The 26,291-nt window shown below is 41.4% G+C and overlaps 1 protein-coding gene across 1 annotated transcript in view; it reads right to left on the bottom strand.

The window, feature by feature from the left end:
- Positions 1-213: 213 nt before the first annotated feature.
- Positions 214-26,291, bottom strand: part of CCDC148 (coiled-coil domain containing 148) — a gene marked incomplete at its 3' end in the record, with an annotated part of 28,965 nt that continues 2,887 nt past the window's right edge. The window contains exons 2-9 of the mRNA XM_008948564.1: positions 24,127-24,230; positions 23,462-23,544; positions 23,131-23,294; positions 22,778-22,873; positions 22,506-22,687; positions 15,210-15,348; positions 12,892-13,098; positions 214-354 (exon numbers count right to left, since the gene is read on the bottom strand). Of these exons, the coding sequence (XP_008946812.1) occupies positions 214-354; positions 12,892-13,098; positions 15,210-15,348; positions 22,506-22,687; positions 22,778-22,873; positions 23,131-23,294; positions 23,462-23,544; positions 24,127-24,230 (1,116 nt within the window). The remainder of the gene's footprint in view (positions 355-12,891; positions 13,099-15,209; positions 15,349-22,505; positions 22,688-22,777; positions 22,874-23,130; positions 23,295-23,461; positions 23,545-24,126; positions 24,231-26,291) is intronic.

A 26,291-nucleotide genomic window follows, 5' to 3' on the forward strand; every position in this document is an offset into this window, starting at 1 on the left:
AGCCACAGACACTTGCTGTGATGTTTTTCAGAAATGTAGTGAAGCAACCTAACTGTTCTGGAAGAGCAGGCAGCTTTACAGCTAGAATGAAGTTAACTGTTTGCTCATCTCCATACTAACCATACTTCACAAGAACACAAGGTAACGAGATGAGTGAAAAAGATTTTTAAGTACACGTTAACATGTACAAAAATGTGTAAAAGTTTCTCATACCTTCTCCTTCTCCTGAGCTCTACGCATCATTTCCTGTTCTTTCCATTGTCTTTCTTTCTCATCTTCCTTTTCTTTCCTCCTAGCAGATGCAGCAGCTTCTAGTTTAGCAGCCTCTTCCTGCTGTGCTTTCCACTGCAGGACCTGGAAGAAACGGTTGAAAAGACTGTCCTGCAGCAGGCCTGCGTTAGCACTGTGACCCTGCCAAACCCAGACTGGGAAGGAAACCTATGTAATCCGTTTACAAACTGAGATTTACAATCCTAGCAGCAATAAATAAATAATTTAGCAAGCACCACCTTTCCATATGTTAATGTGCAGTTTGTGACTAGCATAATACACAAAAGTCACATATGAAAAGATTTTAGGTAAAAATTGCCAAACCAAGCTCAGCAATATCAGATGTTAAATTCCCATTTGGCACTTAGACTTTCAGTAACATGGGAACTCCTCAGGGAACCAATGAATGGATGGAGAGCAACACTAACAGACCAGAGTCCAGTCCCATCCCTCACCTCCGGCACCTCCGCAACAGCACCTGGCTCCCAACCAGGACCCTGTGGACATCAGCAGACTCCAGCGAGAGAGACTTCGCCTTTTGTCAGCTTCCAAACTGTGCAAAATTCGCCCAGGATCCCCGTCACCTGCCCAGGAGTTGCCAATGCCTGTAATGGCCTTGGATACCTGACACATGGGGGACAGAAGAGTTCCCATGAGAGGCAGACGGCTGGAGAGGTGTGGGCAGGACCAGCTCCACCACGCCTCGGCACAGGGCCTGCCACGCGCCTTAAAGTGCCAGGGACAGGATCATGGTGTTCAACATGCTGAAAATCCATCCTTGAGACACCCCTGGCACACTGTGCACCCCGTCCTCGCCGCTGGCACTGGCAGTGGCTGCCAGCTCTTGGCCAGCGAGGGTCCCCGCGTCACCGCGGCGTCACCAGGAGCTGCCGTACACTCGTCTGCTCCACGAGGCCTGGAACGGGACCAACGAGGTCTCCTCTTCCTTGGCCTGCCAGCTCTTTTTGCAGTGGATTTGTGGAGTGCTAAGAGGACTATTCCTCAAAGGAACTAACGTTCCAGCCATTTTTCATCTGCTTTCCTGTTCCGCAGTAAGTACTTTAATACCAAGATATTAAAATACTTCACTGGTATTTCTCCCACCTTTCCTGCATTTCACTAGCTCTGTGCACAGACCATTAACTCCTGTGTTCCGTGCTCACGGGAGGTTTTTGTTCAGAACTCCTCCGCTCCCTGTGGTCTGAGGCTCTCAGCAAGTGGCACCTCTGCAGGGTTTGCCCTTCTTTTTTGCTTAAGTCATTATAATTTGTTCTTTGTAAAGCCTCCCAATAGACTAAACACTGCTGTGACTCTTCAGGTAGTGTAGGCAAAATAATAACATGAAAATAACATGAAACTTTATGGTGGCTGTAAAATGAAACACTCTCTCTATTAAATGAGTCAAAGACAGCTTGTTAAAGAGATACTCTGCCTGTAACAAATGCCATGTGTACACAGACTAAGCCAACAGTTACTTTTGTGTCCTGCAACCTGAGCTTATCTTTGAAAAGTTCAATGCCATTTGCTACCATACCTATGAGCATTAACTGATGTCTTTCCATGTTTTAACAAACGCATTTTGGGGTTCTTCAAACAACTTAATTTACACTGTTTCTTCTCTCAGAATAACATACAACTTTTACTCGTGTCAACTCCATCGCCAAAGTTAAGAATTATGATTTAGCTCAACATTAAGCTCTAACTTCTTTTCTTCCATTTTTGTAACTAATTCTCAGTGAAGACGTTCATAACTTCATTTCACCTTCTGAAATCTCCTTCCTTACTTTCATAGAAAAACAAACAAACAAGCTAGGAAACTGCCATCTTCACCAGTTACACATCATCCTTCTCTTCAGAACTTGGAAAACATTCCCTTGAAAGAATCTCATGTAAGCAATAGCAATTAAAAAATTGTTAATGAAAGAAAAATTTGGTAGGGCTTCTTTGGCAGTGGTAAACTATCCTTCTATCCCTAAGAAGAAAAAAAGCAGCCCCTCGCCCAACCCCAGTCCTGTGCCCTGCCCCTCCCAGGCACATTCATTTCTGTAAGAACTGGGGGGCACACCAAGCACCTGTGGGACACAGGGGACACCTGTGGGACACAGGGGACACCTGCTCTGCCCCCACCCCCAATCTTCCATTAATTAGAAACAACACACTAACATAAAGAACCCTTAGACATAAGTACTGCAATATACTACTCTGAGCATTTCAGTTTTTCAGAAAAGAGAACCAAATGACTGGTCCCACTTGAACATATCCTGCACGTGAATCAGTTACCTTAATCTCCTCAAAACAGGTGATTAAAAGAAGCAGTGGGTAAAACATATTTGCTAACTAGTAGATTTCCCCCCTGTAATGTCATGCTTTGGGTCACCCTAAATGCATTAATGGATTCAAGCAGTATGTTCAAATTGTTATTTAACGACCTGATGACTGAAGACTGTCGTATCACAGCAGAAGCACCTCGAGCCCTCTCAGCCAGGCCATGGAGATACACGTTCAGTTCTTTACTCTGTAAAATGTCATCTGCTTCCTTTGGAGGAAGAACTTAGGAGAGTCCGGATGACTCTCCCAAGAAAGTGTGTTAGATCCTCTTACCTGCTCCTTTCCTGCCTTGTTGGCAGGAAAACCTTACAGAAATGTTATCAGCTGACAGGGAGTATCTCTCCTAAGTTCTGAAGAGGACTAGTGAAGGGAAGGAACAGCCAAGTATAAGGAGTAAGATGTGTTGGGACCTTTATTTTGGGGTTTTCTGTAGTTCTGACACTGGCAACAAATTTGGGACTAGACAGGGTGTAAACCTCTTGCTTAGCTCAGCAAGAATCAAAAAGGATAATGCAGTCTGCTCAAGCATTTTAGCACTTTAGGAATCTAAAATAAAATGCTACATTGTTTCAGTTAACCTTCACTTGCTACATTAATAAACTTCAACAGGAATATTTTGAAAATGAATGTGGCAGAAGCAATCATTTCCATCTCACTTTTGAAACATTGACACGAAAAGATATACATGAAGCTTTAAAATCTAAAACAAAAAATGAACAAAATCTGCTCAAAGTCTTGTTAGACTGGAGTAATAAGTAATAAACTGCAGAGGCATTTGAAGGTACTTTAAAATTCTGTAATAACATCACTGAGATTTTCTGAATTGAAATGAGGTAACAGTCAAAGTATGCAACCAAAGAAAAAAATAAACTAAAAGCTTTTTAAGCCTGTGTTTTCCTCCATCCTGTTTCACATTCCTTTCAGACTCTCTCCCATAATGAGGTAGCTGCCAGCCTAAGTGAGCTCATCACATGATGCAGCTTCAGTTTCCCTCAAGTCTGGGAATCCTCTTGATCCTTTACTGGTCTTCTCTAGATATTAATTTACCTATTAACCAGGTGTCATTTTTAGTTGTTTGATTGCAACCACACTTATCAGGGTGAGTCCATTAAATCAGTCTCAATAAAAGTTGCAGTTAACTGATACTTAAGGGAACCACTGACTAGAAATGAGAACAGAATTGGCCCAATAGAGAATGTCAAGATAACAACAGACTGAAGGAAAGCAAACAACAACAAAGCAGTGAGCAGATACAGGTATGAATCCAGTCTAGGACCATCTCCAGGCTCCTGACCCACTCCTTTGGCTGAGCAGCTGTCTGCATGGCAGATGTTACACACCAATCTCACGACAGGTAGTAATTTTCAATCTCACTTTCCCTAGTGACCTTCACAGAGCTCTCCTGCTAAAACCTTCTGATTCAAGCCAGAAGCCAATACTGGGGCACAACCTAGATTTTCAACAGGTTTCATCCAAAGAAGTGAGTGTTACCAAGCATCAGGTGTGGAACTTAGCAGTGAGGTTCCCCAGACCAACTGACACACCAGTAATTCAGTGCACACCTTGCTCCTCTCTGCGCTGCCCTAAATCACTACTCAGCACAGCTCTTTACTCACTGGGCAGAACCTGCTTCCCAGTTTTATCTAGTTTGGTGTTTTTGGAATGCATGAGCCCATTGCCTGCCAAGACAACAGGTAATACGAATGACAGAAGGAATTTTCATTGTTTTCTGCTTTCCCACAATACTCATCTATTCTATAGGAAGCATATGAAGTTATTTACATTATCCCTGCCCCTCCCATGTTTATCTAATCCATGCTTTCTCATTAAGGCAAAAGAGGAGTCAACTTCCTTTAAAAAATGTTCATAAATGGAATAAATGGAAACATTGGTAAAAACCAGAAAAGCACTGTTTGCAAAATATTTATCAGCTGTGACTCAGCAGGGCTGGCACTATGCCGTGCCTTCCCCACCTGGAGAGTTCAAGCCATATAGGATCAAATGTTCCTAACAGAGCTGAGCTAGATTAAAGTGGTTTATTATGTAAAAACACCAGAAATTAGGAGTTGAACAGCTGACTCAAATGTCACTATATGTCACTTTTCACACCACGTTCAAACATTAAAACACCTCTGCTAGAGAGCAGCTCCATGCCCACAGCCTCCACGTCCTTTGCGGGGCAGCCTGCCTCTAACGGGGACCTCCTCCTGGGAGGACTGGCCACGGGAGGTGGAAGGGGCCAGAATGAGAAGATTCCCAAACTAGTCCCCTCCCACACTGCCATAGGTTCAAAAATTGTGAGCTAGACTCTCTTAAGTGGAGTGCTTCCTACGGAAGCCTTGCCAGCCACCCTTCCCTGCGAGTCTCCCCCACAGGGTGCTGTGGGGGCCCAGTGCCACGGGCGAGCGCTGGGCCCCGCTGCGGAGCAGGCAGCAGGACGAGGGGCAGCACAGGAGCTGAGCCACCTCCCTGGCAGGCACTGCCAGTCGTTTGATATTCTGCTGTTCAAAAGTGACTACCTGATGCTGAATTTCCAGCACTCCTACAATGCAAGCTTTTCAAGAAAACCCACTGTATTCATCAGGTTCTTCCTCCAGAGGTAATAGCGTACAGATATGAAGAACAAAAAAAGTCCTGAACAATAATTGTGACTCGGTAAGGCAGCAATCCGGGACCACAGAAGGCACAGAAAAATCTAATGTGTTCTTGATTGCATTCTTTCATTCCTATCAGAAAGCAAAAATCAGAAGGGTAGAGTTTACTGTGTCAACAGCAAATGTTCTGTTTAAATATTAAAAAAATCCTAGTAGTTGAACTAATATTGAAAATACACCGAACACTGGATTCCCCACTGCCTGCTTCAGAAAGCTGCTCACATTTCAGCAGCACAAGCACTGCCAGCATTCAGTTCTGGAAGTTTTTGATTACAACTGGCATTTCAAGTCCCTTCCACAGTTCATGTATTATTAGAGAAGCTTTTGCCAAGTGAATTATTAAGTTGCTGAACAGAATGCACACGTCCCTCTTTTCAGTTCAGTATTTCAATACTATGTATTACAATAAATGTAAAGTACACTGCAAACTAATTAAAGTAATAAATTAGTTCTTTAACATCTGAATAGTAATAATGTATTTGCCACATACTTAATGCTAGAGATACATCTTTTTTAACAACAAAATTTTGGAGTGACTTGTCTTGGGAATTCCCATTGTTAGCACATGGTAACACAGCACTATGTTGTTGTCTCTTTAAGCAACGCTGAGTTACAGTATGAACAGATCTATAGGTGACACAAAGTTGGCATCAAGCTTTTTCTGGCAGCTGGATAAATAAGAATACAGGACTATGGACTGGTGTAGAGAGGGTCTGCACGGTAAAGGTCATGCAAGGAGTAAAACTAGCCTTTCAAACTGAGGCAGAAATACACCACAAACCAAAAAGACATAAAATGACCCGGAGGAACAGTGTCAGAAGATGACTACACAGATCAGTATTATAGGGTACATAGCTCTGTACAGATGTAATAACCTGCTAGAATTCAACATCTAAGCAAGACTGTCCAATAATCATGTGATAAAGCCAGTACTGTTTAACAGAACTAAAGATATAAAAAGGAAATCCCCTGATATTCTCACCTCGAGTCTCTCTAGCTCACTTTCACCTTAGAAAATGACCCAATCCCAATACACTTTCACAATCTCCCAGAGCTTTAACCCCTGAAACATTTCTGCACACCTTTCCTTATTTTATTGTGGTCTGTAGGGTTTTTTCTTCTTCAAACTGTTCAAAACCGATTCTAAGAATGCCTGGGGAAAAAAAAAAAAAATTTAGAGGGTCTCTTCAAGAAAAATAACTTCACAAATTAAGATCCTACATAGCAAAAGTAGTACCACAAAATTCAAATAAGTTAAGGAAGCGTGCAATGGAATGAATTCCAGCACTGGTGAAAGAACCAGCATTTTCAGAGTGGCATCACCATGTACCCAAAAGCAGCAGCAGCAGCTGCGACCAGGGCTGCACAGTCAGAAACACTGGAACGTGACTGCAAGATGACTTGTGATTCAAATACTATCTAAAGGAATGCAATATATAAAACCCCTAACCATAAAATAAGGAATCATAGAATGCATCAACATATACTTGTCCCACAGCTCTCACTGGCTGTGGGTAGGCAATTCCAATGAGGAACAGCCATGGAGTGCTTTTCTTGTGTCACACCTGGGACAGCACAGGCTACCTGAGCTTAGTGTTATATTGTGCATGTCACCGGTGCTAAAAATTGGTATATGTAGCAATAAAATTCTCGTGTGGCAAAGCTCCATGTTAGGCTGCTGAAGGTACCCTTGAAAACTGAATTTCAGCAGCTTTTCAGCTTGCCCAGGTAGAGCCCAAGTAGTCATTCAGAACCAGGGAAGGGTGAGCACCAAATGGCACAGGAACCCACATCAGCTCCCTTCCCACGGGGTGATCCAGGCTAGAGCCATCTAGGTCAGGCAGGGCTTTCCTGCAGCTGCTTAACACTGTGCCTACACAAAGCTCAAAAGAAAGAGGAGTGTTGGAATCAAGAGTCCAAAAGCACAGCAAGAAGTGTCCACATCTAGATAACCAGAACGATTACTGCCAGGACTAGCTCCTCTTCCTAACTTCACCGTGTCACAGTCAGAGTCTCTGCCCAGCTTTTCTGCCCTGTTCCTCACTGACTGTGGAATTCAGAGTTATTCCCTTCACGGTAAGTCAGAGATGCCTCTTCATTTTCCCAGATGGAAGCCACAAGGCACAGAGGGGGAAAAAGAAAATCTCTTAATTGCAAGTTTGGATTCAAATCACGTCAACCATGACATTTTCTCTTCAAGTTTTTAAGATAAGGACTGCAGCCTCAGGACAAGCTGGTGACCTAAGGAATTCTGTTAAGAGGGAAAAAGGCTGTTTTAGAGCTACGCATTTCTAGTGTGTCCAGAAAAACAGAATTAAGCAAAACACACGTAAAAGGTGATTAACTGATAAAACATTATGAGCTAAAAGAACTATGGGATTGCAGCATCAGGTCTTCAGTAAGGATATTCTTCTCAGTTCAGTTCATAATGGACACATCATCCAATCTATGAACATGATTTAATAGATTAGGCAAACTTCTTATTTCCCCACACAGAAGAAGGTCATTACTCTTTATCTACTACAGAACTGGCCAAAGAGCACAGTGAAACTGAGATCACTACAAGATTAACATGGAAAACTCATTAAAAGGTGACTTTCATTACCAGCAGTGTAGCCTCTTCACTTGCAGTAAAGCGAAGTCATTAATACTTCAGATAAAGTAGTGCATGCTGATCTATGTCTCTTGCCTGAGCAACTCCCTTCCATTCTAAGTTAGGAAAAAAAGGAAAGATTTTGAAGAACAGGGTGAAGGGAAAGTAGAGGAAAATAAAAAATTAAAGACCTAGTCTCCCACAGAAGAACAAGGACTCACCCAGATAAATTCTATTAAGGTTAACAGAAGTTAAGCACATAAATTCCACTTGGGTTAATGGGATAATCAATCCCTTAGACTTAAATAGTTCATAAATGGAACAGGACAATAGAAGTCTGTTGCAACACAAACAATTTCTTTAAGTCACTAATTATACAGAAATACCTGTTCAACGACTGCTAAAAAGTAGGGCATATCTTTTTTTTAAAAAAAGTGTTTTCAAACTAACTTGCATTCACTCACAATTTCTTACTACAAACCCTGCTTTAACTATTCAGACTTTGAAGACTTTCCACTACAGACAAGGAAGGAGGAAACAACTGCATGTTGTAAAGCATTTGCATCCCCAGGACAGAATTGCTACAGCTCTCCCCAGACTACCATGTGAGTCCCCACAGCAGCTGCACAGCAGCCCCAGCACTCCCAGGAAGCAACGGCTGGATACGCTCTCTGTGGGTGCTCTGGGCATGCACGAAAGCATGAAATTTAGGAAACACTGGACCTGCAGGTAACTCATGGCTTGAGTTCCCTGGAGCTGAAACTACATCACAAAAACTTTGCTCAGTCAGTGTATGAACAGTCTACTTCTCACAGCTTGTCCTTGTATCTTCTCTCTCTCTCTCCTCAGTCAGCATTATTCAGAACATCATCTGTTCTTGACAGCGGGAGTGTCAACATTTTATTAACGTGTTTAAATATTACATAGGCTTAAATATTCACACATGCATAACCTTAAGTAAGCTACATTGCTATTTACAATTACTTAGTACTGTATATAAAAGGACAGCAAATTTAGCCATCTCTGCTAGTCCCTTCTGCAGTAATATGAAAAGCTCCTTTGATCCTTCACTACTCTGGTAAAATTTTAATGCAAATTATTTTGTCTGCCTGAGGTGCTACTTTCCTAGCTGAAGGAAGAAGATAATTCTAAGAAAACAAGGTTAGCGTGAGCCGTCTGCTTGTCTAGCTATCCATCCTCAAGTAATTTTGGGGATCACTCAACAATTTCCAGTAAATTTGACAGATAAGCATGTGCCTCAAACATACTTAAGATCCTGCAAGCTTTGATAACCTAGCAGCCAGGTAAATGAGCAAGATACATCTCAGGCAGCAGCACTATGTGCTCCTCTAGTTGAAGTTTTGGGGTGCAATGGGTTGTTTAAATGCATCTCAGAGCTGACAAGTCAGTCAATGGTTTCCCCCATGCTGGGTACCCCTGCAGCCCCCTGTTACTAAGCCCCTGCAATTCATGCCCAGTACATAAGATTAAGCTTCCAGTTGTGATGGCATCCTCAGAGAAATGAAAAGAAACTCGCAGAGAGGAGTCACCACGGTTTAACAAACTGCCACTTGTCCACTCCCCTGCAGCGTGTGGCTCTGTGTGTGCTCCTGCTCCTCCCCAAATCTGCCTCCATATCCAGCCAGCACAAAGCACACCAAACACAGTGACTCGATCACTCAAAGTCTCACACCCCTCGTGGTCTGCTTTGTCTGTCTTCCTAGGGCAAACAGGGGTGTTAAAGACCTGTACCAGAAGCATTTCCTCTTTAAGAATGTCCAGTATTTCCTCACTGGTATTACCCATTTCACACATTATTTCACTCAAATGACTACCACATGGCTTTCATGAGTTATTCCACCTGAGCTTCTTGAGTTTTGAAACAACTCCTCCTTAGAGACACTGATTTCTGCTAAGGAAATTTGATCTGCGAGATGGAACATGGAATGAGAATTTGAAAGTCCTTTCCCCAGGTAAAAACTACTATAAACATTCATTTAACTTCTCTGCTGCTTTACTTTATTGTTTTCACCTTGTCAGTCACAAAGCCTGGAGTCTCACTGATGGCATAGTTGCTTCTAGTGCTTTTTAACCAGCTTTAATAATGCATTCTTTAATCAGTTGGCTGTGCTTTTGGTTTGTTATTGATAGATGAAAAGAACTATATTAAAAAATTAGGTGACATGATTATTACAATATTAAAAAAACAAAAGGCATAGCCTGTCACATATGACTACTTTCTTTTTTGCACAGCTTAATCTGTACAATGATTAGCAACAAATTGATTTTCACACACAGAAATAAAAATTGTTTTGAAAAACCCCAAACACTCAAAGAAGCCTGCTTAAAGCCAATAAGTAACCCAGGCTAAATGGTTTACTGACTGGAAGTTAAATGAAAGGTGTCATATTCAGAGTCTGGCCTTCTCCCACTCTATTATTAACAGCTGCTTAAACAATCCATTTTGATTGTAATTTATTTTGGCATATTCTGTCTGTCATTAGCTCTGCAAAATGGATCTAATGATTCTTTGCATTTCCAGAACTGCTTACATATCCTACAGTGTGTGTCATCACTTCACAGCTGGCAGACAGGCACAGAAATGCCATGCTCCAGTGTAAGGAAGGAGATCTGTGTCCCCCCCACACGCTCCACCAGCACACCTAGAGTTTACCACACAGCTACACCACCACAGCAAGCACAAATCCCCTCTGGCAAAATGAGACAAGTGAGATTTCCTTATGCTAAACTTACTGAAATGCAAAAAAAATAAGTGAGTTACTGGGAAAAAAAAAAAAAACAGAGATAACAGCCCTAATCCCTGATTTCCAGCTTTACACTCATTCCCTTGGAGAGACACTCACTTTTTACCCTATCTTGTGGGTCCTTGTCAGGGTGGGCTTTATCAGTGTAAAATTAACTCATTAGACTGAGTTACTTTTTACTTGATAGCTGCCAACAGCTGCTCTCCTGTGGTTGCACACTTCAGAAGCGTAGAAAGTCTGTAAAATTAACTATAATTGGGTAAAATATGAGTTTTCAAATGCATTGAATCCAAACAAAACCCACGGATACATTCAGAATAATTCCTTTGTAAAGCAGCTAGCTCCTTGCCCAATTTCAGCTTCCATCCTCCAGCCCTTTCAGCTGCAGAGCTGATCAAACCAAGGTCACAATGATACCCTCCTTTAATGAAAAAAAAAGGTACCCTTTTCATTCCTCTTTTCTGGGAAACAGGTGAATTGTTTTTGTTCAAACTTTCAACATTTTAACAAAGCCACCTTTGAGAGCAGCCACTGGAAAGTGTAGGCCTAATGGGTTTAAGTTTCAAACAGTTCCAGGTCACTGGAAAGAGGAGGTCAGAATCCAAAAAACTTTCAGACAATGTTCAAAGCATCAGTGAGAATCTTAAGCTACATGGAGACAACGTCAGTACTCCAACACTTGCCTGATTATTTTCTTTTTTTTAAATTCCCCACAAAAAGTAAGACTGACTCACAGTTTTGGAATAAATGTGTCTTCTACCTCTAATTGTGCAGGTACGAGACACACAGCACTCCCAGAAAGGGAGCCCTAGGTAAAAGATGAGAAAAGAAGCCCCAGCCCCCCCGCCAACCCTGGAGAGCAGCTCTGTACTCCACTTGGCTCCAGGGCAGCCTGCCACAGGAGACAGAGCAGGATGCTCCTCAGCCAGTCAAGCCCAGACAGCTTCTAACCCCAACGTGTTCAGATGCAAACCCTCCTACGAGCGACGGCTCCAGGAACAGGAGACAGAAGGCTTTTTGTATTATTACTATAGTGAAGAACTAACAGCAAAGATCTTAATCACCACACAGGTTTTACAGTGGTTTTCTACCTGCAGAAAACCAAAATCAGGTGTTTAGCATCTGGCTGAAAAGTAAGGGTTCAACAGAGATAATGTCGGTGAAGTGCGAGCAATACACTGTGTATGTGTTCAGGTGTTTGCTTCTGTGCAAGTGGAAAAACCACAAAGAGCAGTTTAAACAAATCTTAACTTGAATTTCATGCCTAGAAATGTGAATCCCCTTACAAAGGCCTTAGGCACCAACATGACAACACTTTCCTCTTGTGTCCAGGGCTACTCCCCTTTTATTCTCTTACAAAAAAAAAAAAAAACCAAAACAACACACACCAAAAAAAACAACCCAACAGGTATTTATATATATTCTTTTACCTCTTAACACTAAATCACCTTGCAGATCATCATGGAACCTCCATAACAAGGGCAAACAAATTATGGGATCCATTTTTTGAGGTCTTAGAAAGCATTCTTAAAAATAAACAGAAAGAATGACAGATATTTCTCTGAAAACAGACTAGCATTATCTAAGAAACTGGTGGTAGTGATGATGAACAGAATGTTCTGTGTCCACCTCTGAGGATTCCAGTGTCAAAAGCAATAATGAGCTAAGCCTCAGCCAGTATAGATACCAATCCCACTTTGGGGAGGAAGCAACAAACAAACATTCCGCAATTTGCCCATGTCACAAAGGAGCCCAAGGAACACGAGGCCAGACCTTTACTCCTGGAGCTTGCTTACAGTCCCTCATCGTGAACTGCAGAAAAAAACCTTGTTCTTCCAAAACTGAAATACAGTTCAAACTCTTTGATGGTGCTCAAAATCCATCAAAATAAATGTGATTGCAGATTATACAGAGATTACACCCACACCATGAAGCTTATAGTATGGCCTAAAGTGTGCTAAGCTAGTTAATCAAATTTTAATAGAAAAAAAGACAAACTAAGTTCAAGAGGTGGCTGAAACACTAAGAAGGATCTGTATTGGTAATGAAACAGCATCTTTAAAACCATTTGCAAGTCAAGCTTCACAAACATACTGACCTCTGCCAGGAGATTTCAGTTTGCTTCCTGCCCACCAACAGCTCCAAATAATTTGATCAGGACAGGGAAAACAGGATTATGACAATTAGCTTCAGTAAGTTTATCTTCACTTAAACACTAACTTCACTTTGATTTACCAGTAAAACTCAGATTTGGAGGTAGCAGATCTACAACTGAACCCACCTTTGCTTTCAGCTCAGCACAGATCTCCTGTTGGTTTCGCCTGGTGTGAGCCAACAGTGCTGCTGACTGGTGAGCAGCAGAGGCTTCGGCGGCAGTCGCCGCTGCCCTCAGCAGAAAGGCTTTCCTGGCCTGAGCCCAGCCCCACAGCAAGGCCCTGTGCTGGTTCCTCAAGGAATGGCAACGATCCCACGCCTTCTCATGGACAACCTCAAAAGCAAAGCATTTCAGAAAGGCTTAAAAAATACGTATTTATAAAACAAAATAATTCTAGACATTTTTGCAAGCCTTGAATGCAATTTGAGTTGGTTATTATATCCCCAGTATTGCTATGGGATCCACAATTTAGGGCCCAGAAGCTGTGTGTCAGGTGCCAAGTACACTGCTGGCTGCCAGCGCTGGCAGGTGGTGACAGCAGCCCAGCCTTGCCCTGTCTGCCTGTGCCACGTGGCACCTGAGCAGCCAGGTGCCCTCCCCTTCCGTTCTGAACCACGCTTCTGCAATATGAATAAATGAAATGCAGTGGTTCCTCCCTGCCCTACAGGACAGCAAACACAAGTAGGTCCCATCAATACATCTTCAGAGGTATTGAGTGCTTCTAGCAAGATGAGGCTTTTTGTAGCAAAGTACAGAGAAACATAACACCAACTAAAACAGTTGTACAAATGCCCTACAGATGAGTATTACCTTCACTTTTTCTTTCCTAACAGGAAATTTGGAGATAGATTTTTAGCTTGCCCAGCAGCATGCCACCACCATCAAGGTCACCACCTAACTAATGTGGTGAGTGTCTAACCTTAAATACATCTTTGGCCTTGCTCGGTGAGGTTCCTGAGGATATTCAAGCTCTAAGACTTTGACAGAAGCAGTAACAGGAAAGGCTGCAACGACTGAGGCTTGGACCCATATTGTATCTCTAAAAATACACACTACAGGGATGAAGGAGGATTCTAAAGATGTCTGGCTGCTCACAAGTGTCAAATGGATCACTCCTGATGCTAACTCCCAAATTTCCAGGCATTTGGTAGGGGGATGCAGACTTCTCCAGCATCTAGCTCTCAGATATTCCTATCAGCTTATAGCTGGATGAAGATAAAGGGGCACCATTGCTTCTGGAGCTTGTCTTGGGTCAAATGGATGCAGACCACCACATCAGAAGTTGACACTGACATTGCTGATGCCACAAACTCAGGTGAGCTGTGCTAGCAAGCAGCTAAAGCTAAGACACAAAAACGAAATGGGGTGGAGAGTTTGCACTTGAAAAAGAGACCTCCCTGATGAGCTGCACTTGGTGCCTGCCCACCAATCCATTCTTCTTCAGGGGGAAGAAGGCACAGGAGGCTCAAAGTTTAGTACTCTAGCGTAACATGTACGTTTTAAGGAAAGATTCTTAGTATTAACATTTCTGTATTTGTCATGCCAATATTCATACCAAGAGATGTCAGAATTATGATTTAATTTAGATTTTTTAAATTTTAAAATGAACCTTCAATGAATTAGGGAGACACATGAATAATAGCTATGCTTAAAAATATACCTACATGGTACAGAGCAGGTAATTAAGTAGCCCAGCTCTCACAGGCGAAAGTTCTGAAATCCAAAAGAACTTTATTGCTGGTGAAACTAAGCTAACTACCAGATCATTTCACCCTCACTCCTTTGCACTAGGCACTCCTCAAAACACAAGGAAATAGACGGTCTAAAAATATATGCAGAGATAAAATAAAGACTCCTGCTTTACTTATGACATCCTGAAGTGTTCTGGCCTTGAAATGGGTTCCTCTATTAGCTGCTATATGCTGATTCACTGTGAAGTGTAAAAGGAATCAGCAATCAATTTGAAAGGCATTACACGTACAAAAATAGCCTCTTCCCAAGAGCAGGAGATAACTTTCCACTCTTCCTGCTATATATGTGGCACAGACCAATTAAAATAACCGTTCCTAGACAGCGTGACAAATGCTATAGATCCTCATAAAAACCAAAAATGCCAGGAGAAGGAGAATAGCATGACATAACCGTAAAGCTGTACAGCAAAAGCAATGATAACAAATTAACTTTGTGAATTTGGCTGGAAGAGGATATGGAACTATAAAATCTCCACAGTGCTTATTCTGAGGAAGTGACTGGTTTTCAAAGTTCAGGCATTTTGGAGACAGGGACAGCCCTTCTTCAAAGTGCAAGAATAAAATTTATACATAAGAGATTTTAAAATAAATTTTAACATAAAAACCTTGATAAACATTCTTTGATATAAATGTTCATTACATGATTTATGTAATAATTTATACACTTGATCTAGTATTTAAAACAACACTGACCAGGTCACGCCTAGATTTGTGAGGAAGGTATCTCTGCAGCACATCGAGGTACAGGGTCCTCCTCCTCTGAAGGTCACTTGGATACTGATTGACAACAGTCTGAAAAACCCACTGATCTTCCTCCTTCCAGTCAATGTTCCTACAGAAACACAAAACAATCAGCCCCAGTATAATTTAACATTTGAAAATGAGGAGTTTGGTTCTACCTTATATTTAAAGGCCTACACTTCCAGTGGGCTTGCAAACCTGTAAACTGGATGTTGGATGAGAGCTGAGAAATTTATATTTACTTTAGTGAAACAAAGCATACCTATATAGCTTTTCTAATGTGACCATTTATTGTCTCATCATTCAAGTGAATTGTTCCTTTTCTAGCTTGGCTTTTTACTGGTGAGAGATACCATGTTTCTCAAATACATCACATTAATGAATAGTCACACCACAAGGAAACACAATGTGAAAAAGGAAGAAGATAATCAGTCTCTACCAGTAAGCACTGAATAAATTATCAAAATGAAATTAAGTGATAGTACCTATCTGTATCTCAATGAGGAAAAAAAATTATTTTAAAACCAACTTCTCACAGCCACAAACTCATCAGAAAGGCATTAAATTCACAGGTTTTTTTACAACAGGAGATGTAGCAATCAGTATGCATTAATACGTTTCACAAAGTAAGAGTAGCAAGAAGCAACATAAAAATAAAACAGGGTACCACAGGTTGGGATTTAGTAGATTAGATTTCACCCTCAGTCTGAACTCTCAGCCTTGAAGGGATTAACGCCAGGCTTCCATTGTCAGCACGAGCGTACGAGCAGCAACACTGAGTCACACCAAAAGGTCTCTCTATCCCAGTGACCTGTTTTCAAAAGTGACTAAAAGCCTGGGGAAAATTACCAGAAGGCAATCATGCGACTCTGCCTGCCCCCCAGACTCCTGCAGCCTCCAGCTGTCTGCAGCTCTGGGACCCCTGGGCCTAGCGCTGCAGTGACCGCAGGAACCGCCGCCTCCGGACGCAGCCAGGAACACCGGCTGCTTCCTAAAGGGGTTTTGGGGAGATGCCTGTATGTAATTAATACTAAATTAGATTCTGTTATATGATCTAGAATTATTGCTAAAGAGAGAACAATGAACACACATACAAAAAAAAAAAATTCCACATAAACCAGTTTAACAACTTTTCTTTAAAAAGGTATTGCAGAGTAAAACCACAGCGTATTATCACCATTGTACAATATTCTGGGACACTGAGGGAGGAAACAAGGAAATATCCCCAGATCTTTGCTTTAAGAAAAGGGAAGCTTTGCCTACAGACATACCTCAATAGCACAGACACAACATCCCATTTCAACACACCGTTCTCAAGGTAATATCCTGTCGGGAGAGGGAATCACATCCCTCAGTGACACGCATTTCACCTCTTTTCTCTCCCCTGGCACTTTCTGCTCGTGCATGTTTTGCCACGAAGTTGGCACAGATTTGGACACAGGTCCTCTTATCTTCACCTATCTAAAGGCAGCTATTTTACAGTTTTCTTCAGGGAGACTAACGGGCTTTATTTTTTCCATTATGGTCGTAACAGGGATTTAACCTTCGCCCATCTTTCTAGAGGCAGCTACTGATCAGAGATCCTTCTTTCCTCCTCACTTCAATTCTTCATCCTCTGACTGTCATGAAACAAAAATGATTCTTAGCTTACTAGAACATTTTCAGCACAGAATCATTATCCCAGGATCAGAACAGTGGCAACTTACTGACAACCAAATATGAGGAAACACCACAATTACTATTCCTGTGTAACTAACACCTAGTTTTTTTGCACTTTATGTGTACTTAGTCTGTATTTTGTTTTCCTTTGAATAAATAGGCCTCATCCAACCTGGCCTTGAACACCTCCAGGAAGGGGGCATCCACAGCCTCTCTGGGCAATTATTGCAGAGTCTCACCACCCTCGCACGGAAGAACTAGAAGTGCAAGATAGTCTAGCTGAGAGAACCTTTCCATGCAAGAGAAAAGGTTCACAAAGGTTCCAGCATAATTCACACCAAATACTATCACTCAGTCACACCTTACCTTGCAGCCCACTGACCTCCCCCTCGCCCAGGACTTCCAACCCTTGCTGTCTGGGGATGTATTACAGTACAGCCCATGCAGAAAAAGCTCCTCACTGCTCATGGTGTACACATGCAGGACTAGGAGTACTACAGTAATAATCCTGACTTGGACTCTCATTAGTAGGCTAAAATTAATAAAGCTGTGAAAGGCGACAGCTTTTGCTTTACAAACTGACATGACATAGATACATATTAGTCATACTTTCCACCTATTGTCCCTTCTCTTCTTATAAACTGTGTGAACTATCTGACAAACTATTTCTAGGACCCATCTGCTTGCTGTTAAATCCAGCCATCATGAAATGAAATATAGGTAGCTTCAGAACAAGAGAGTAAAGATCCAGCTCCTGTAAAAAGTTTATTTGCAGCAACTGACAGCTACAGGGCAAATGTTGAAGAAAACATAAAAAGTGAAATTACATTAGCAAAAGCAGAAGAGCAATGAAAGTGTTTCTTTATAGGTGATTACTTAAATTTCCTAAGACAGACAACGAATACAGATGTCTGAGCTGAAGGTTTTTTCATATGTTAATCTAAAGAAGAAATAGTGCTCTGGAAAGTGAAATGGGGCTAAGGAATCCTTCAAAGGGGGAATAGTGGCAGTAACATCTTATACCCTTCAAGCTGCAGGTCTTGAACAGAAGGCACAGCTCTCCAAAGACAAGCACTTACTGCCTCTGAGAATGATGTCTGGCAACTGATCCTCAGAAATTAATGTTTTCAACTCCTCTCTTTTCTCTAGAAGAAGCTTTTATATGAAATCAGTTCATTTACTACTATTAGAATCTCTATGTCATAATTTGGTATTCTGAGGTATAGGCTTTCTAAAGAGTAACTTTAATGCACAAATTAAGTATTCTTTGCCATGGCTTAAACGTCTTCCAGCGCAACTGCTCCTACTGATGCCAAACTGAGTACAAAAGTATTTTTTTCTTAAGATAACACCTAGCACTCTTCTCTTCCCAGCCCCAGTATTTTGTTTACTAGAGGAAGAACCATAAAACCCTGCTAGCTTGTACTCAGAGGGAGTACCAGGCACCCTAAGACAGTATTTGTGGGTTGGATTTTCAGAAATTACAAGAGGAAGTTCAAAGAAATCAGTAATCCTCTTCTGTGAGTCTCGATACCCCTCAGTATGGTGCTGTTTGAACATGTTATTTTGGTGACAGTAATGAGACTGTTCTAAGAGCTGAGATTCATAACAATCCACCTTAGCCATTTCTGACCATACAGGTTTGTGAACACAGGTCTTCTGTCTACAAGATTAGTAAGGCCCATCTTGGTCAGGAAACTTTGCTCCATGAATTGAGAGCAGGGAAAACCACAGGTTCTGTGCTCTGAAGGGCAGTCTGGAGATCTCCTCTGCCTCCAGCACACAAAGGCAGATGGAGCAGTGCCTGCATCAGTTTCTGCTTCCTATGTCTCACATCTCTCTCCCAGTTCCCTCCAGCTTGTATATTCCTCTAATGGCCAGCTACCAAGGGTTCTGTACACTCCTCAGATGGAGAAATTGTGCTTTGTGTAAGATATTCAGGGGGAGCAATCAGCTAGCTAGAGCTACAAGTACTTTATTGTAAGTAGGGACAAACTGACTGCCAGTGTCTTGGTTTGTCAGCTGTGCCAAAATTTGTCAGCTGTGCTGAGATTTTTTCAGCTGCCATACAGATAGCCAAAAAAAAAAAAAAGCAAGCAGCATGATTCAGCCCAGTGTATTCATAAGCTCTAAAATGCATGGAGAATTTCAAAATATCCTGCCGGATGGAATTCAAGATGTCACCTCACTTAAACTTGTGTAAAATTCCAAAAAGGGAGAACTCATATAAAATGAGTTTGAAAAGTGCCAACACATTTTACATCAATATTTAAGCTAATATCAGGTTTCTTCAGTGTCAGGATATTGACAAACTTTTGCAAGGCTGAACGCACAACAATTCAAACATAGCACTTGCTTTTCTTCTATGTAGCATTCTGCTATAAACAGTACAATCTTAATTTTGTGTCAGAACTGAAATAAGCAATTGTCATGTATTCAACAACCCTGAGGCAGCTGCTCCCTTTGAAGCAGATTTAGCCAGCAGTAATCCCTGGATTTACACATTCTCTGGAATACAAACCCCTTGGAAGGGCAGGTGCCCCTTCCACAGCAGTGAGGCACACCTGGGCCACTGCTGTCTCCTGGAACTGCAGACACAGGCTGTGGCAACAGCAAGTGAAAGGCAAACCTCCCTGCCATTAACTGCGTCAGTGCCGCGGGCTGTGCCAGACATCCTGGGAAGGGGCCTGAAAGAGGAACTAAATTTACTTGACTTAGCCTTAATATCCCATTCATTTGAAGGGATGCTGCAGAGGGTACAGTGCTGAATGCACAATACTCCATTCATCCTTCAGTTATTTAAATAATTCAGACATCCCTAGAAACTGTGACAAAAAAATATAATAGCGCTTAGAGAATCATCAGCTGCAACACACACACATCAGTTCCAAGTCCACAGTTTGTGGGGTAACTCAGGACTTGGGTATTTCCTCAAAACAAATATTTGTTTTAGCTGCAGTAAACTAAGAGAACTTAGATTATGAAACAATTTAATCCTATATTATGCTTGAAAAAAAAAAAAAATTCATCTTCAGTTTCTAAAAGCAACAAACACTCCAATGAGCATTCCAGTAGGGCTGAAAGCACACAAAGAGCAGAGCAGACCAGAATATTATCATGTCCTGACTTTTCTTTGGCAGTTCTACGCATTTTCCAAATTTTCTGTTCTAGACAATCTGAACAGTTAAATATTTAGATGTCTAATGCCAGTAGACTATTAACTTAAGGTTTCTTTACTATCCATTCAAGCATATGACACGAGGAAGAACGACAGAGAAGTAATCCTCAGACAAAGTGACCAAGTGATCACGTTATCACACAATCACATTGTTCTACCGAGCAACTTCAAGTCACAAAAAAAGAGAAAAATCCCATATTGCAGGAGGATGTTTGTTATCTTCAGATATACAGCAATGACAATAATTGCAAAGGCTTCATTAAGGCTATACTCATCAGTAGAGTATCTTGGATACATACCAAGGTCAAAAATCTGCCTCTCCATTTTTGACAGTGTTATCCACATTAGCTGGATCAAAGTTAGCTTGATGAATTATAAGATACTTGAATCACAAGGCTGTATCTTTACAAACTCATTAAATATTTTCATGCAAATTAGGCAATATAAATGTAAGAAGTGACAAAGTTTTGTGTCTTTTATAAAACTCAGATCTTGGAAGTAAGCAATTCTGCAAGAACAAAGTCTTGCTCTTTATATTGAAAAGGCATTTTTTAACATTGTGGATAATATCATCGAAATATAAATGAGCAATGCACTAAAGATCTGTACACCAGAAGGCAAACACAAAAAAAAAGACACCAAGATTTAGCTTTAAACTAAATGCATAATATTATTGCTGATGGTTCATTTACACTTTCATACACTCCCAGCTAACAACACTGGGATGTGCTGATCCAGACTGGGCAAACTGTCCCGCAAAACCTACCCTCACATCGCAGCACCAGATTGCTGCCACTGCCACCCCAACCAGCATTTCTTCCACTTAAATCCATTTCTTTTTTCCCCACCTAGGTATCATAACAAATCCTTCAAGGTACCACCATCACTTCATGCCTACAACTGATTTTTTTTTCCCCTTACAAATAGGGTTTTTTACCTTTAAGTCTTGATGTTACTTAGTTATCCATGTAAAATTAGCTCACTCAAGACCCAAATTCAAACCTGGCATAAAATCATTGAAAAGACTAGGGTGGATTTTTTCAACCTTTTTCATAGTTTCTGTCATCTACATTGACATTTGTCTATTATTCAGTAGCACACGTGCTGTGTGGATCCAAGTATTTAAATTTATGAATTTTCAACAGAATTGTGTTGATCAGAAACTTTAACATGATTTTAATTAAAACCACTAAAAAGACTTTGTACATATTACACTAATTTAGTATTTGTCACAGATTTTCTCATAGAGGTAATTCAAACTTCTTCCACAAGAGCAACTGTAATAAAACATCAGAGAAAGCAGCAAAGGTACTGCTGTAAATTTGCCGCTTGCCGCTTACAAACTGCTATAAATATGGGAAAGATCAGAATAATTTTTAATAAGTATCATGTTATAAAAGCTAGGACATTACAGTAATAATATACTGGTTTCAGGTAGCAGAAGAAACTACAGAATATCTGTACAATTTCTACAAGAGGTAAGAAGGTTATAACATCACTTTCTATGGGATCCAACATCTCAAACCTGTTTCAGCACCCCCAGATAGTTTAGCCACAGTGGAGGAAGATTTAAGTGCTGCACTGTAGGTATATGTAGAAAAAGAGGGAGATTTAGAAGCAGTGTGTGATTGTTTCACCAAAGAAACTTAGGGACTTTCCTGCTCTACCCAGGCTTCAAACAATTCCAATGACCTTCTTACTCTGTCTTTTTAAAGCCTGATGCCATTTTAAGCCAGATGAATATCAGTAGATGGCATAAAAAAAGAGTCAAGGCTGGTCTCATAGCTGCAACTCAGTATCTCCTGGATTCAAGCTGGCCTCAGCAGAACAGCTAAGCTTTACGTTAATACGTAGGTATGTTATGCTTCAGGATCATTATGAATCTCTCTGTTCTTTCTATAAGCTTTTTCATTTACAGAAAAATCTCCCCTCCTTCCATTACTCTGAATCAGAGCTACACAGATCTTTTGCAGTTCATTGTGATGAGAATTACTGCAGCGATACAAAATTTGTGAGACTATTTGACCTATGTATCTGCTTTACAGACAAATGCATTCTAGATCTCTCTCAGAAGACTGTACTTTTCTGGCATAAATTTGAATCATTTCTATTCATACAGAAGCATGTGAAGAGGACATTTGATGCACACCAGATTGTTGGGTCTTTAATCCGCAAAACATTTTGCTTATTATTTCAGTTGAGAGCTTTTGAAAGGACTGCCTCAATTCTCTCAGCTGTGCAAACAGTTACCCACTATTGAACCCCAGAGAGCTGGGCAGGGCTCTTACCCTCTGCTCTGCATAAAACAGAACCAACTAATGGTTATAGCAACTGCAGCACCTCTAGATTACAAAACACATCAGTTAGTTGGTTTATATCCAACAAAAGAAACCAGAAATAGATGTCATTACCTAGATACAATTTCTAACTGTTGATCAATCTCCTGGAGCTTAGACCAGTACCCACTTGCAAGTTTTCGGTATTCATCAATAACTAAGGTCTTCAAATCAGGGTAGGGGCATTCCAAAGACAGGAGTGCTGAAGGAACTTCAAGGAAAAGTCCATTTATCTCATCAGAAGAATGCGCTAATGCCTGTGATAAAAAATGCTATTCAGCAGTCTACTCTGCGTTGTATTTTCTCTCAAAAAATATTGCTCATTAAACTTACAAGGAAAAGCTTACTTTTGTTTTACAGTCTTCAAGTTCTCTTTCCAAAGCCAGACTTCCAAGGACAAGGAATTCCAAAGTTGCCATCTGTTGCTTCTTCAAAGATTTGATCTATTTAATGAAATATATTACTCTTACTTCTTTATCTTGTTGTAACATGAAAGCTCTTGTTTAGAAAAGGTCTGATTTCCAGTTCCACACTGCTATGTTTTCACAGCTTTTAGTGAAGCAGATTTACAGTGCACCAAGTACAGCAGTTACTGGGAACTCTAAAGGTGAGTTATATTCTCAAAGTATTGCACAAAAATAAATGAAAATGCTAAAAATATGGTGATAATAAATGGTAAAGATAAATTTAAAATACCAACCTGCTGTAACACTTCAGCTGGATTGATCTTAGATTTCAGACAAGATTCTTCTGAGAGGTAACGCTGCATCTCAGACAGCCTGAATTTCAAATTCTCTTTCAGTTGCCAGACAGGAACTACAGTATCTCTTCGGTACGTATCCCGCTCCTTTGATAATTTATGCTCTGTATCCAAATGAAACATAAAGCTTTCTCAAACACACAAAATATTACACACAGCACTGTGATTTCTACATCTCAACCAGTCAAGACAGGGTTTTAAAAAATTCAAATAATCAAGATAATTTTGACTATAATAAATAATTAAGAAATTAGAAAAAAAAAGTCCTTACCCAAGTCCCTCATATCCAAAAAGAAGTTGTCCTTACAGCTTTCTTCATCAAGAAATGTCTTTATTTCTGCTTCTGCTTTTTGCCTGGAAGGAATTAACATGAGTTTTACAGAAGCTTTAATTTCTTATTCATTAAGTTTTCAAGAACAATAAGCTTCAAATACTCTAATAAGCAAGCAAAACTGGGGATTCTTTGCCTGGGAAGGTATGAAGTGCAGGGCTTGAACACGGAGGCGGTGTGGAAGCCACCCTCCGCTGAGCAAGAAAGGCTCTCATTGATCAGCTGCACATACAACAGACAAGCTAATAGGCAAGAACAGTGTTAATGTTCCCCATCTGTGAACTCAATGTGTGCATCTAGAGACTGACTCTGAAGAATCCAAAAGTTATCCGAAAACTTGTCATGCCACAACAAAGAGCATCCCAGCGAGGTACATGCAGAACAACATCCACACTACCCCTTCCTCTCTCTCTGTGTTCTCGTCGTGTCTAAAGATCCTTCCAATGTAGATCAAACTCTCATGCCCTGAACAACAGAAAATTATCCGTGGTTCAGGTATTTTAATCTTTTCCTCTTAATGTCCCTTGAATCAAGTAGGCCACACCAGAATCTGTCTACTGAAGTATTTCTTTAACAGTGTCTAATTAAGGTTCCTCAGCTCTTACCTGCTCTCACTCAGTCTTTTATGTTCTTGCCACCACACTTGCCGATGCTGTTTCAGCAGCATTTGCTCTTTGTTAATTTTTGAAACTTGCTCTGTTTTTTCAATCTGCAGGAAAAATTAAAGATTGAGAATATTTTTAATTTGTTCAATAGTTTTATCAATTTTATCAATTTTTTTATCAGTTGCCTTCATATGGAATCTTGAAACTACAGAATGGTGAACCTAAAACCCTTTTTCAAAGCTGCTTTTCTAGAGAACAATGGGTTCAAATAACCAATTTTCACCAAAAAAAAAAAAAATTCATTTCAAATCACAATTAAATGATGAGAAAGTGGAAAAAAAATGCAATCCACTTTTTTTATTTCCTTTTTTCTCCTTTTCTTTCTCATGTCTATTTCCCAGGAAGTGAAGGGGGGGAAGATGAGCAGGTGAAAGAAAAATACACTTTCCTATAGGTGGGAAGATAAAAGTGAGAAAGCACATCTCTCAAGAAAACGCATTTCAAAAAGTTATTACTAAAAAGAGTGGTTTTTCAAGACCTATGCAATTAAAGAGGCTCTGAAACTGTCTGAGAGCATCACAAAAACACTACTTCCAAGTTCAGATAAAACAGAAACACATGTTTTTGAGATACACGAACTTACTGCTTGAACTAGAGGAAAAGCCATCAGGGAAATGCTGATGGAAGTGGCAGCCAGAGGACTCTAGCTACCAACAACAAAGGAAAAAAGGATGAGAAGTCGTCTGTGCCTGCCAGAAGTCCCTGAGACAAACTGGTTTCCTCTCATCCTCCTGCCATCACGACTGCCCTCCAGCCTCTCCGTGGATACTCAGGAGGAAGAAGCATTTCAGCTCAGAACTGGATCCTTCCCTGCCTTGCCACCACCATCCTCCATTAACACCTGACTTCAGCCCTGCACCAACCAACTTCTCCTAGTTGCAAAACCCCTCCTGATTCCAGAGGCTCCCAAATTTCACACACACCTCTCTTTTCCCTCCCCATACCTTCCTTCATGCAAATACATTATTCTACTGCACAACAGTAGTAAGACAAGAAAGAAAAACAAGAACAAAACCAAAACCTTGGAAACTCTTGTCCTAGCTTGTAACAAGGAACAATCAATAAAGACCTCATTCCACATGTAGTTCAGGAAAGAAATGACCTTCTGAAATGCTCGAGGGTTTGAACCCCGAGCCCTGAATTAAGGCTGACATATGGGTGATCCCCACAGCCCTTCATCCAGAGGGGTGAGTTTGCCTTAGAGCTTCCCCCCAGGGTGCGGCCGGCCCTGCAGGAAGATCCAGAAGGGAAATGAGCCCCAGGGGTCCCGCAGGGAGCTGACAAAGGTCAGGGCTCTGCTGGGGGATAAAAGCTGGGACCACTGGCAGGGAGTCAGGAGTGTCTGTCTGTGGAGTGCTCCCCCCAGAGTTGCCTGGTTCAGGGCAGCCCTCCTGACTCTCCTGGAGCTGGGCCCTGGTCTGTTTAGACCTTGGCGAACACGGGCGGATCGGGTGAGAGTCGCCATGTGGGCACCTTTCTCTGATGTGTTTAACTGGCTGCTCTGGCTGTTTCCCATGCCAACTGTGGGCAACCTCGGGTCTCTGTTTGTACCACCTGTTGTGAGCTGAGTCACATCTTTTGTGGGATCACTGGGGTGGCATCGATCATGTATGAGCTGATTGACCTGTTTGTACCCCCGGCGGTCATTCACGTCATAACGTTGTTGTAAACAATACAGTAAGTGTATTGGATCATCTCCCTGCTGGTGCTGTCATTTTTGTTGGGCCTGGTCATTGGCAAAACACCTGAGTCGAAAATGCTGGTTGTGCTCTTGGCTGAGGTGGAAGCAGCCTGCTGTGTGAAGGCTTGGCCAGCTCTGCTGTGTGGGGAGAGCTGGCTGCGCCCACAGGGCCCGCTCGGCAGGCAGGGGCAGGAGCAGAGGGGGAGCACTCCTGCCATGCCTCCATCTGACACCAGCAGGCTGCTCCACAGGAGAGCTGCAGGGCTTCTCTGGCACACTCACCCCCAGGCAAGCAAGCACCCCATGGCTGCCAATCACAGCCTCCCACGCACCCACCAAAGCTAAAAACTTACTTGAAATCAGAATACTTAAGATTTTGACACTTGACACATTTACCACTCTCAAACAAACCTGAGTTTAATCT

The sequence above is a fragment of the Merops nubicus genome, unplaced genomic scaffold (genome assembly GCF_000691845.1).
Source record: "Merops nubicus isolate BGI_N331 unplaced genomic scaffold, ASM69184v1 scaffold16890, whole genome shotgun sequence".
In the NCBI taxonomy this organism is placed as follows: Eukaryota; Metazoa; Chordata; class Aves; order Coraciiformes; family Meropidae; genus Merops; species Merops nubicus.